The 13,822-nt window shown below is 33.5% G+C and overlaps 1 protein-coding gene across 4 annotated transcripts in view; it reads right to left on the bottom strand.

Moving 5' to 3' along the window:
• LOC145265515 (sodium/hydrogen exchanger 9B2-like) overlaps nt 1-13,822 on the bottom strand; it is a 79,748-nt gene that overhangs the window by 47,574 nt on the left and 18,352 nt on the right. For all 4 annotated transcript variants that reach the window (XM_080121426.1, XM_080121425.1, XM_080121423.1 and 1 more), the window contains 2 exons: nt 10,900-11,075; nt 782-888 (listed from right to left, as the gene is read on the bottom strand). In XM_080121426.1, coding sequence (XP_079977552.1) covers nt 782-888; nt 10,900-11,075 — 283 coding nt within the window. The remainder of the gene's footprint in view (nt 1-781; nt 889-10,899; nt 11,076-13,822) is intronic.

Genomic DNA, 13,822 nt, shown 5'->3' with positions numbered 1-13,822 from the left:
TAGCCCAAAGAGAAGTCGATCTCTAGCTAAATGGGAGCGAGCAATAAAAAGAAGAGAAAAGCAGTATGTAAACCTTCATTTGTCGGCTTAATTAGAAAAAGTGGTTTTAGATTAAATTTTAAAGAAATTAAAATCAGGCTAAGCGGGGAGGGGGGGGGAAATCAGTCCGTGAAAGCTCGTATAACTCTGACCAGAAATTGTCTAGACAGAACAAAACAGATATTTCTATAAAGTGTTAAATTAGATGTCATTATTAAAAAGGTGGGGGAGTGAGGATTATAAAGTTTTAAGGGTAGCAAAATCTTAGCTTATTAGTAATTATAAGGCTGTCGAAGAGTCATGATGTGAATGATGATGATGATAAAGATGACAAAATAATAATAAATTTTGATTGTAAAATTCAACTTACAGTTTTAATTTTTTTTCTCTTATATATAAATATATATACTGTATATATGCTGTCTGTCTGTCCACTTTTTCTCAAAAACTAATGTGGATGGCTTTAAGTAATTGACTTGAGCAGGTCTTTATTTAACCACGGCCATCAAGAAACTTTCTATACCTACATATTGATCAGGAAATGACGTCATGTTGTCATGTTCTACTGGCCTATCTCTCGGTAGCCGTGATTTAACCACTTTCCTTGATATCCATTTTTATCACTTCCTTCTATGCATACCTATACGCTGGCTATCTTGCCATAAGCCATTCTGGAGATGAGGGCATGTTCCCTGTCTGGTTTGTCTGAGTAAATTTCTATTTTTAATTACAAAAAACTTACCTGTTGCATTGCTGGAAAATACCAAAGTATGACCCCAAAGACCACACCAAGGAAAGCCCCTAATAAAGCCTCCAGCGGTCCCTTGAAAAAGGCCAAAGCAATACTTCCTGCACAAAAAAAAATCATATATATATATATATATATATATATATATATATATATATATACAGAAGAGATTTATTAAATTATTATTATTTACTAGCAGGACCTGTCCACCAGCGTTGCACGGTGGAAGTATGCCCCCCCCTCTACCTGTACAAAAAACTAAACAAAATGTAATTGTTAGTAGGAGTCACTGCCGAGCCAGTATGATAGCGGGCACTGGTGTCTGTAGCCAAAATTAATGTACCGTCGATAAGTACTGACGCATTTCAAATATATTTATATATTGAAGAGTTTAGCTTTCAAATAATCGAGTATATTTTCTAATGAATTGTTCCGATGAAAAAAATATTAAGGAATATTAATAAAGGAAATATGTAGCGTGAATACAATTGTTAGCAAAAACTAAGTTTGTTTTATTTCGTTCAATAAATTACTGTATTTATCTTTCGGCATAATAAAGAAAAACGCAAATATGTGGGAGCTAACCTCTTCAATTTAGTTGGCTAAAAATAAGTTTGTTTTAATTCATGCAATAAATGTTTGTATTTATTTTTTGGCAGAATGTAAAAAAAAAATGCAACGTCATCGTCGTTGTTTATTTCAAGTTTTTAGAAAAAATCTTAATATAAAAGTCACAAATATTTGGGGCCTTGACTCTTCAAATAAATACATATGTAATGAGTAGTTATGAAACATCATCAATGGATATGCAGTGTGTCTTTTGTTAAAAGAAATCAGTCTTAAGACTTCATTGTCATAAATATGTCTCCTAGCGACACCATAATGTAATGTTACTAAGCGTTCGTTTATGAAGCAAATAATTGTATTCCAGAATATGGGAATTTTCAGAGCTCAGCCAATCAGAATGGACGGAATTTGGCAAAGAGAGTTTATTATTTATGAGTCGAAAATAGGATAGGTTATGTTATCTCTACATATATATGAGCCAGTTATGATCGGTGTAAGCACAGTGTCTGTGGAACATGTTGAATTGTTTCCGGTGACCACTGGTAGCAGTGGCAGGACTAAATCTGTAGAGAGAAAAATAGGGACTCCTTCCTCTAAAGATGTTGCAATTGTGATGGTGGTGCTCGTAGGATGCAATGTAGCATTTTATTATCACAACTGAACGAGTCTACAGTGGTCTTCGAAAGATAGTGGATAATAGATGTATTGAATGGGATAATAGGCTAGATGTATTTTTTTTTACATAGGCATAACCACTTATCAAAGGCCAGAGACCACTCGAGGATAAGGGTTAAAGAGCGTACAGTCGTCAATGGGATAATAGGCTTGATGAATTCAAATGTTTTTATATAGGCGTCACCGCTTCGAGGATAAGGGTTAAAGAGCATACAGTCATCAATGGGACAATATCATAGTAATCCTTAATAGTGGAAATTCAGTAAATTTGTTAACTTAAGTGGAACGGCTCATCAAGAACTCATCAACACATTTACTCTAGACGTTTGGCATAAAGAACTCATTCTAAGTCAACAGGCTAAAAATTTCCTAATGGACTAAGCATTTAACAAATAAATGTTTAAATTCCAACAATATTTCTTGCAGTTAACGGTAGCCGAATGGATTGGGTCCTGACTAATGAAGCCAGAGATGGCTTTTCTTGCCGGGTTCGAATCTATTGACTGGTGTTAATTGTGACACCCTGCACTGATGATTCCCGAAAGGATGAAACACTAGTGTCTGTAGGTATTTAATAATTATTATAGTAAATAATTATATATATATAAATAAATAATTATATATATATATATATATATATATATATATATATATATATATATAAATAATTATATATATATATATATTATAATATTTTCATTGCAGAAATTCCCCTCTTGACCAAAGTAGCGTAGGTTTTCAACAACACAATTCAGTATATTTACCCTACTAGTAGCTTACCATTTCTGCCACATTTAGTCATACTAACAAAATGTTACATTATATCTGCTGAGAATCACCATCACAATCGCCACATCTACAAAGGAAGAAGTTCCTATTTTTCTCTCTCATTACCTACTGCTCTCACTGCTACCAGCTGACACCGGGGCCAATTATACATTTTCTTACCCTGCTGAGCTTGGACCACCATTAATTGGTTCTTACATACATTTACATAACATAGTCTTTCCTTTACACACTACCCATTTAATGAATTCTCCCAAGCATAATTCTGCTTACTTCAATTGGCTAAACTCTTACTCTTCTCATATTCTAGAATCACAATTCTTCCCCGTTATAAACGAATATTCTGTATAAATGGTAAATGGCGTCACTCTCACACATAAATTGCCAAACACAATTATGGTATAGTATCTAGCTGCGGACATTTTCTTGGGTTTGTTGCGTTACTTTATGTAGGTTTGCTTGCATATTTGTACACTGTTATATCCTGTTTCGTCCATGGAGAAAACGGTTAAACTTTTTGACTCCAAATATTATCGAGAGAGCCTCATTTTCAATCTGGCTGTAGTTTTTCTCAGCTGCAATCAAAGTTCTTGATGCATGAGCAATTGCTTTTGTTGTTCCATCCTCATACTTATGGAGTAATGCAGCACCAACTCCGTAATCACTGGCGTCCGTTGCTAGTACCATCTCCTTTTCTGGATCAAAATGCGCTAATGCCAGGAGACGTTTCTTAATTTTCTGGAAAGCAGATTCACATTCCTTTGTCCAATTCTATCTACTACCTCTTTTTAGTAGCTCGTTAAGAGGAGCTCTCAAATTATGCACATTTGGGATGTATATCGCATAATATGACTGTAGTTTTGGTACTGAGTTTTCGATTGCTTCGGTCCATTATGGATCTGGCCTTCGTCCATCTTCGTCAATTATTTGACCCAGGTATTTGATCCTTTCTATGAAGAAATCGCATTTCTCCAGACTCAATCTGAAACCAAACACCTCTATTCTCTTAAGTTCTTCTCTGACGTGCTTCTTGTGCTCTTACAAATTACTGCTCTTTATCAAGACATCGTCAAGATATGCCATTGCAAATTCCAACCCTGCGAGCATCATATCCATTATCTGTTGAAAGAGAGTAGGGGCGACCTTTAAGCCGAAAGGAAGCCTCTTTAGCTTGAAAATACCCTTATGCGTGTTAATGCACAGGTATTTTGAGCATTCATCATTGACCTTGATTTGCAAGTACGCGTCCGAGAGGTCTATCTTGGAAAAAAATTTTCCTCCATTTAGTTTTGAGAATAGATCTTCTGCCGACAGAATTGTGGTCTTTTAAACAATCATTCAGGCCCGTTGAGAAATCAGCACAGACTCTGATTTTGTTATTCTTTTTCTTCACATATACAGTCGGGCTGGCCCAAACCATATGGTCAACTTTTTCAATTTTTTCAATGACATCTAACTGTTGAAGTCTTTCCAACTCCTTCTCGATTGCGTCCATCGATGAAAAAGGTACATTTCTTTTTAGTTTGAACACTGGGGTGGCATCTTCTTCCCTTCAAATTTGGCTTCTATTTTCATGTTAAGAGATAAAGAATCATCTTTGTTCACCAACTGCTATATCCTATTTCAAAGGTATATAATAATATGACAAAATACGCCGAGTGTGATGCGTAATAAAAAGAAGGTTTATTAGTACTTTGTAATAATACAAATACAAAATGGCTACTTGCTTTTGAAGTTAGATAAATGTAAATGAAGGTAAAGAAAAAGGAACTTGGTGTGTGAGAGCTAAACGCTCATCCATGGGAAGCTTGGTTAACCGGAGTACACAAGTGTAAGACGCGAGACTGGTTGGACACAGGGCTGCAGAGCAAGACTGCAAGACTGCAAGACTAAAACGTAAGACTAGACTGCAAACAAGACAAGACGCCCCTACCTTAAAATGGTAGCTCTTTTATATACTTGTCGTAACCCCGACGCACGCGCGTCAAATCTACTCCAAAACAAAATAATGGCGCGCTGCCTCAACAGTAAAAACCCAGTTGCGCGCGCGTGGATGTATAAACATCGTTTCAGCTAAGTGTACATTTTCCTCGGTGATTCTTAAACGAAATTCCAGTTGTTCGTGCGGACGTCAGTTGGAGCATCTTACGTCATAAGAATGTTATTCTTTTCATCCAATCGGATTACAAGGAAAGGAAATTTTAAAAAATGTTTTTTTCTGAATGCCTCCCTGGAACCGGTCGCACAAGTATAAAAAGGGCACTTTTCGCCCACATCGAGGTCGACCTTTGAACACCATGGCGTAAACATCAACATCAACATCGACCCATCCGCGTTTGGACGTTAAACACGCGCACACCCCTCAATTAATTCCTCCACGTGCATGCGGGCTTGCAACCCTAATGGACCTTTTTTTTTTTAATTCCTCTTTTCTATCTCCCCGCTAAGTAAGCGGTGGGGTTTTTATAGTTTAATTCTTTGAAAAAAGATTGGTTATTTCTAACCAAGAACTCTTACTTGTCTCCTTCAGAACATTCAATTAGTTCAGTCGAAGACTTTCCTTGATTATTTCAATACATAAAAAAACCAAAAAACATTCAATTAGCTATCACATATAGATCTTTTTATACCTCAGTTGAGGAACTGACTTTTTTTATTACATGGGAAAACATTGAATTATCTCAGTCACAGAAGGAGACTTTCGACCAAGAAGAAACTTCTCTTTTTTCCTTCATTTATGATCTTTTATAAAAATAAATATTGTATTTAATTTTTCCATTCATCTCAGTCCTCCTTGCTTGCTTATTTCAACCCCATTTTACACTCCTTAATTCTCTTGATTTTTATCACCATCTATTACCATTATCACTATTCTTACAACTCAACTCCCCATTACACAGGGATTTATTATTATCACCGGGGACCCGCGGGGCCTGCAACATACTGTTTCGTATCCGGTTCAATACGTAGTTATGTTCCTTATAACATACGCCATTACGACTGCGAGGAATAGTTGGTCAAATACATAAACAACTTAGATTATCGGGATTTCCTTAAGGCACTTAGCCAGTAAATGCGTATGATACGAACAAAGAAAGGGCTTCTAAGCTATTAGGTTGCATATTTTATTTTATTTTTTTAATTAATTTAATTTAGTTTACTTTACAAAATTCAATATAGTTCCGGTACACATATTTACTAATTCGTTACCATTCTTACTGAACTAACATTGAAACTTTTCTTACTTTGATTATGATGCAGACACCGATGCCGACCATGACGCTAACAACGACAATGACGTGTCCTCATCACTAGGGCTATGACAACAGCATATTCTTTTCTTTGTTTTGACTCTCGAGTATATATCCGACAAAGTTAGAAACAGTTAATCAACCGAGAACCACATCACTCTATATAACAGCATATAAGATATCAACGGATACACACTCGAGGATCAACACAATGAAAAGAATATGCTGTTGTCCTCCCCCTAATAATCATTCACAACACAAACTCATTTCTCAATAGTTTCTCTTTCTCTCTCTATCTCTCTTTTTCTGGTGTTACATGACTAGGGCTATGACAACAGCATATTCTTTTCATTGTTTTGACTCTCGAGTATATATCCGACACAGTTAGAAACAGTTAATCAACCGAGAACCACATCACTCTATATAACAGCATATAAGATATCAACGGATACACACTCGAGGGTCAACACAATGAAAAGAATATGCTGTTGTCCTAGCCCTATTCATTAGTATACATAAACAAACTTTGCTTCCCAGAATTAGTACAACTTATGGCATGTGACTTTCGGATTCATTCTTTAAGGAATGCATAAAGCAGTGAATCAAAATTAGTCGGACAGATTTGCATAGATTAAATTAATAATAATAATAATAATAATAATAATAATAATAATAATAATAATAAAAAGTAACACCGAGAACATACTTGGTTCTCAGAATTAGTACTTCTTTACGGCAACTTATTTTTCTTTTCTTTTTTTTCTTACTTCGGGTATGCATTACATGATAAGAACTATTTAGTATTTTGTAATTTCTCCATAAACTAACTGTGGAGAAAGAAGTGGCTTACTGTTAAAGCGGCTGCACGTTTGTGCCTGCAGAGCACAAATTGAGAATCAAGATGGCGCCCGCATGCTTTTATGTGGAAAAAAATCTCGTGGAATCTCGGGGAATCTCGGAGAATCTCGTACCCTGGTTCCATAAATAACGAGGAAAGGAAAGCGGGAGGACAGACGATTTTTAGTCACTAAAGTGAACGGACGTGTGTAAAAGAAGAGGTAGAAGAAAAGAGTGTGCTGAACGAAACAAACAACGACTTGGTTGAAAGTAGAGTTGTAACGAACACACTAACACTGTTGCTGCTTTTACTTGGACACTGAAGACTTATTACACATAAACAAACTTCAGAATTAGTACGTCTTTACGGTAACATTTACATGCACTTTAGCGTTCTTTAAACAAAACAGTTTACTTAAATTGTCGCCACTGATTTTTCTCATATTGTTAGGGAGAGGTGTCTGGGCAATCAAAGAACACAATAAGTCAATTCCAGGAAAGATGACCTGTAATAGTGTTATGGAGTTGTATCCAGGCAATCAAAAGAACACAATGGGAAATTCCGGGATTTAAAATGACCTATATCCATGAGACCTGGGAATGCGTCAACATTATGTCAATTGGCCTGGAAAGCTAACCAATATTAAATGGGTTAGACCAAAACCAGCAAAAAGTACAATAAACAAAAGCTGGCGAAAATAAGATAAACAGAACAATCAACAGGAACTCTGACCCAAAGGGTTGCAAAACAATAAACAAGCTGGCAAGAAAAAGGTTAACAAGTCAAAGTGATATAAATAAAAGAGCAGAGATAAAGCACTAACCTCCACCACGCTATGATGATAGTTATCACTGTTATTTTTGAAGTGTAAATAAACGAAACTGTATTAAAAACATAAAAAGTGTTTCGCATTCATTTGAGAATGAAATAACTTTTTGTTTATACAACCGAGAAAATTTGACGATCACAGCCGATTCATATATGTAATAATATCGAAAAACAGTGAAATTTTATTTTCTTGAATAAAAAAAAAATTAAAAAAACATAATTGAGAGCACAACTGCTTTTGTTTTAATGATTTTTTTTATTCAAAAATAAAAAAATAAAAATTGTAATTTGTAGATCATTTTGTTATTATATATATATATATATATATATATATATATATATATATATATATAACTACTTAATTTACTCACATAAAATTAATATACAAAAGTATAGATTTATGCGTAAACTTTAAGTATTTACTTCAAAAGTGCTCAATACATAGGTAGAGCTAGTTAGTAATTTATAAAATATATATGGCGATTAAGCTACACTGAATATTCGGCGATTCATCCCCTCTAGGACTCCTCAGGCTTTGCCTCATAAGCCTGAGGAGTCCTAGAGTGGATGAAACACTGTATATTCAGTGTAGCTTAATCGCCATATATATTTTATAAATTAGTATATATATTTTATAAATTACTATATATATATATATATATATATATATATATATATATATATATATATATATATTGCCAGATTTAACAAAGAAACAAAATTAAAACAAAAATCAAAATAATAAAAAAAAAAATTGGTGTTTATGCACTTATGCTACTGTGACTTTTTAATGGTTTAAGTGTCTCCCCCAATGTTTGAAGTGTTTCTAATTGTTTTTAAATGTTCGGACAACATTGAAATGAAAACTTGGGTTGACAACCATCTTCATTCCGTGACAGGTAAATATGGGGCCGTGCACACACGCATTTTTTTCTCTTTAAGGAATGCTCTGTTATCTTTAAGGAACGTTCCATTATATTTCTTCCTAAAATAACATACAATTTTTAATTCCTGCAGTTTTTTCACAGCATAATTGTATATAATTAACTGAATATTAAACGATATGATATAATAATAATAATAATTAATAACACAACATTTTTCGGCCATTGTTTACTGGTTGCCCAGATGGCATACAGTGTTTATTTCGATGGCCGTTAAAAACGGCTTTCGGAATAAAAACACTCTGCAGGTTGGACAACCACTGCATATTGACCAAAATAGTAATTCGTTCTTAGTAAAACAAGAATAGGAACATATTTTTGTGTAACAGTGTACCTGAACTAAAATACATACTAAAATTAATGCGCAAACTACCAAAGGGTGTCTGCCATTATAATGGACGGGCAGTGGATCCAACTAAGAACCATACTTAATATTTTTGTTCAGGTGGAGTGGGAGGCATACTTCCACCAGGCAACGCTGTTACACGGGTCTTGCTAGTATAATAATAAATACAAAACCTGCATGAATAAAACATATCATATTCAATCATATTTTACGACCGGGCAATGCCGAGCGGCCTGCTAATATATATATATATATATATATATATATATATATATATATATATATATATATATATATATATAATACAAAATTTTGTTGAAATTCAAAGACTTACATTTTTTCTTTTATATAACTCTTATTTATTTCACCCTGGATCTCTTCATTACAGCTGTTTCGGTAATGGGATGACAATTCTATGATTTTATGTTTTCATAGAAATTCTGTTTCTCATCTACTCGTCAGATGTGATTTCCATCCGATGTTACCAACAAAAAGTTAATTTTGTACATGATAAACCTGGTGCGTTTATTTGGGGAAAAGAAATTCTATCCCAACGTTGTTACAGGTCGCCCATCTTGGGTACTGTGCAAACCAAAATTCTTATTTTAAACCTTATTTTCGTATTTTTTATTTTTTGTTTTAGTCTTAATTTCCATTTTTTTTCTATTATTTATTCTTTCCTGTGTTTTTATAATTTTTATTACTACATTTATGTGTATTAATTCTAATATTCATGTTGTTTTGTTTCAAATTAGTATTGATTAGTTAAGCTCTTTGTTTCAAGGGGAGGTCACTCTCATGGAATATATTTTTATTACTAGAGTTACTTCCTTTACATCTTTTTTGTTACCTATATTATACTTTTTTTTCATGTTTCTCATTTAATTATTTTCTTCTTTTTCATTTTATTTATTTTTAATAATATTTATCGATTTTTTATTTTACTCTTACATTCCATTATGTTGTTCTATTTATGTTTTCCATTTTTTTAAAATTTTATTTTTGTAGGTTACTTGCTCTACATTTCCGTTTATGTTGTTATTTTTAGTCTGGTCTAATGCGTGAAATTAAGTATCGATTTCTGTGCAGACATCCTTGAATTACATCTTGTCGTCAGTTTAATAATTTTTCTTCTGATATTAGTATATGCCCTTAATAGGAATTTTAGATGTAGGTTACCTGAACATGAGTCAAACTTTTTAATATATATATATATATTAGTGTTGGATCTTTTTGATTTGCTTGATTCATATATTTTTTTGCTCTACCTACTACGGACCTACTTAATTTAGATTCAATTTTATTTTTCTTTAATTCCTGCTAATGTTGCTGAGTCTTTCTTAGTTTGTTTTCTTATTATCTTCATTATTGTTATTGTCTCTATTATTGTTATTATTGATATCTGTCCTAAAAGAAAATCCCCCTTGGTTTCATTATTTGTTATAACTTTACAACAGCACTGTTGAAATATATATATATATATATATATATACACACCCCTCCCCCCCAAAACATCAAGTCAACCGGAAAGCAGGCAAATAGAAGATAGTTCCATAGGTTTGTAGTTCTAAGATGAAGGTTTGTTCATGGAATCTATGTTTAGGTTTAGGCAAAGATAAAGAGTAGGGGAAATTATTGATAGTGTTTTCAGCTTCACCATCTGTCTGAGTGCGTTGGGAACTTGTGCATTATAGTTTTGGATGATATTTTTTATTTATTTCTGAAAACCTTCACTCTAGACAGTTCAAGTTCTTAAAATGTTAAAGTTTCGCGTAACAAAGACATTGAATTAATGCGCGCACACACACACACACACACACACACACACACACACACGCACAAACAAAAGAATGCATAAAACAAATGAAATAAAATACCTTCAGAAAATGCTACTCCTATCATAACGCCAAATCCCGTGATGGCCAAAACATCGTCAATGCTGGCAGCGGCAATAAGTAAAGTCGGGATACCTTTATCAACCCCGTAGCCGCAATCTTGAAAATGTAGAAGACAGGGCAATACAACAGCTGGGGACACAGCAGCAATAGTGAACCTACAAGAAACAAACACAGGATTTAAAAAAACAAGCTGTGCCGACCCGGCATTACCCGGGATGCAGTGAATCCATTTAACTTCATAATTTTTTATCTGTTTGGACATTTTTTAAAACTTCTCCAGAAAAAATAATTAATATAAAATTAAATTGTAGTAGTAAGGGGGGGGCAACTCTTTTTATATCTCGGAAGTTTTGATTGATTATTTGCATTTATTAATTTAGTTATAGGTGGTGCATATATTTTTTTCCATAAATGCCTTACACATGTTTCATTTTAGTGATGGAAAATATAGCCTATTGTGCCATTATACAACTCTCTCTCTCTCTCTCTCTCTCACACACACACACACACACACACACAGATATATAATTGAAAAATCTTATTGAAAATTAATTCAAATTCTCCATGTAAATATATGTATAGGTTCGATCCACCTGTCAACATGGCGTAGGTTCAATCCACGGTTGGGAAAAGGTGTATGTCTAGCCGCACTGATGAGTTGTGATACAACAAAACAGTACTGTATGTGGATGACTATATATATATATATATATATATATATATATATATATATATATATGTATATATAATAGAAAAAATCTTATTGAAAGTTAATTCAAATTCACAAAAAACATTAAAACCATACAAAGAAGATATATATATATATATATATATATATATATATATATATATATCTTCTTTATATTTTATATATATATTTATGTATATATAAATATGTGTGTGTGTGTGTGTGTGTGTGTGTGTGTGTGTGTGTGTGAGGGCATTTAAAGAAGAGAATCAGATCAATTCTTTAAGAGGAGACTTATTGGGATGATGCAAAGCTCAACAAATTGACTTGAAGCTTATATAGTCAATAAAGAAAGAAAATGACGATATAAAACTATATATATATAAATATATATAGATTTATCCATTTATTCAATAAGGGTATACATCAATTAGAGGTGTAGAGCAAGTGAGAACTCTTTATACCATAGTATTTCGAAGCCTGGTGCTTCTCATCAGAAGAAGAGAGTAGGTGCTAAGAAACATAATAGGCATGCAACGTCTAGTAATATTTACATTGGGAGCAAAATAAAATATGTAGGCTGTTTGGGGGAACTAAATTGATCCCTGTGAGGAGGAGTATAGTTTTTATTATATAATGGAGGTAGGTATATAGCATATCTGTTATGGTGGGTTTAATATATGTGGACAATGTGTATGAGTAAACTCTCGCAGCGCATATAGGGTACGTTAATTGAAAGAAGATGTATTAATTGGTTATAGCTATGGAAGGGGTTTACATGAAATAGGGGGTTTATGCTATGTCAGTATATTTTAGAAGGGGTATCTGAAATTATAACAGTACTTAAAAAAAATAAATTATTAGGAATAATAGTAAGATAATAAATGTGAGGGGATAAATTATAAGCGATACAATATAGAAAGATTTTTTGAAGTGAATAAGACAGAGGATAAACAAATGGTAGAATAAGGGGATAAAATACAAGGGAGTATGGGATAAATAGATATAAAATTATAAGGATTACTGGTAGCAATGGTAGGACTAAATATTTAGAGGGAAAAATAGGGACTTCTTCCCCTAAGGAGTGTGATGGTGTTGTTTGTAGGATGCAATGTGGCATTTTAATACCACGGATGAATGTGTATAAAATGGTGGTCGAAAGCTACATATGATAGTGGCTATTAGGCTAGATGCATTGAATTTTGCTTTTACATAGGCGTTACCACTTATCCAGGCCCAGAGGCCACTCGAGGATAAGGGCTGAAGAGTGTACAGTAGTCAATGAGACAATATCATAGTAATCATTAGTAGTGGAAATTCGGTAAATTTGTTAACTTAAGTGGAACGGCTCATCAAGAACTTGTTTATGTTGGACTTGAAGACGAGCATATTGTAGTCAGCTGGAAAACAGGCAAACGGAAGACAGATGTATTGAATTTGTATGTGGCAAACCTATGATACAGTCATTTTATTATATAAGAAATTAGTGATGGGTCGATTCCGATATTTTTCCAGATTACGATACTATTACCGATTCCCTACTAAATTCCCGATTCTGATTCTGGTTCTTTATAAACCTCTAAAAATATTTAACCATAGATTTGGTATTTTTCCTGATTACCGTAAAAACACATGTTAAATGTGCATATATTTTCTCAAACGAAAAAATACACTAGTGTGTGTGTGGGGGGGGGTGATCAATAGGTGTTAGTTTTACTGGTAGTTTTAAATCAATAAATATTTTATATTTTATTATTAGCATCAACAGTGGAAGAATCGTTTTTGGCATTGGAAAAATTTTTTCTGATTCCGATACATTAAAAAGTTCTGATTTTTCCATTCCAACACTAATATATATATATTAAAAAGTTTGACTCATGTTCAGGTAACCTACATCTAAAATTCCTATTAAGGTCAAAATCATAGGGGAAAAATGAGTTCATTTTATATATATAAATATACATAATGCTCCTCACCTTGAGTTGAGCATATTGAGAAGTGATACACGAATTACCATTAGCATATAAGCGACGCTCTTTGTGTAAACAAATCGAGCGGAGGTATTTCGGATGATGTCAAAACATCGTTAAATTCACTACTCGTTTAGCAGCCGCCAATAGCGTAATGGTTAGAAGCCTTGACTGCCGTACTGACGGTCGGGTTTCAATCCTGGTTTGAGGTAGTTGCCTGTCTAGTCGCACTGATGAGCTGTGA

Source organism: Euprymna scolopes, chromosome 40 (assembly GCF_053919585.1).
Source record: "Euprymna scolopes isolate OS-2025 chromosome 40, ASM5391958v1, whole genome shotgun sequence".
Taxonomy (NCBI): Eukaryota; Metazoa; Mollusca; class Cephalopoda; order Sepiida; family Sepiolidae; genus Euprymna; species Euprymna scolopes.
This window is presented reverse-complemented; position numbering and strand designations above follow the sequence as displayed.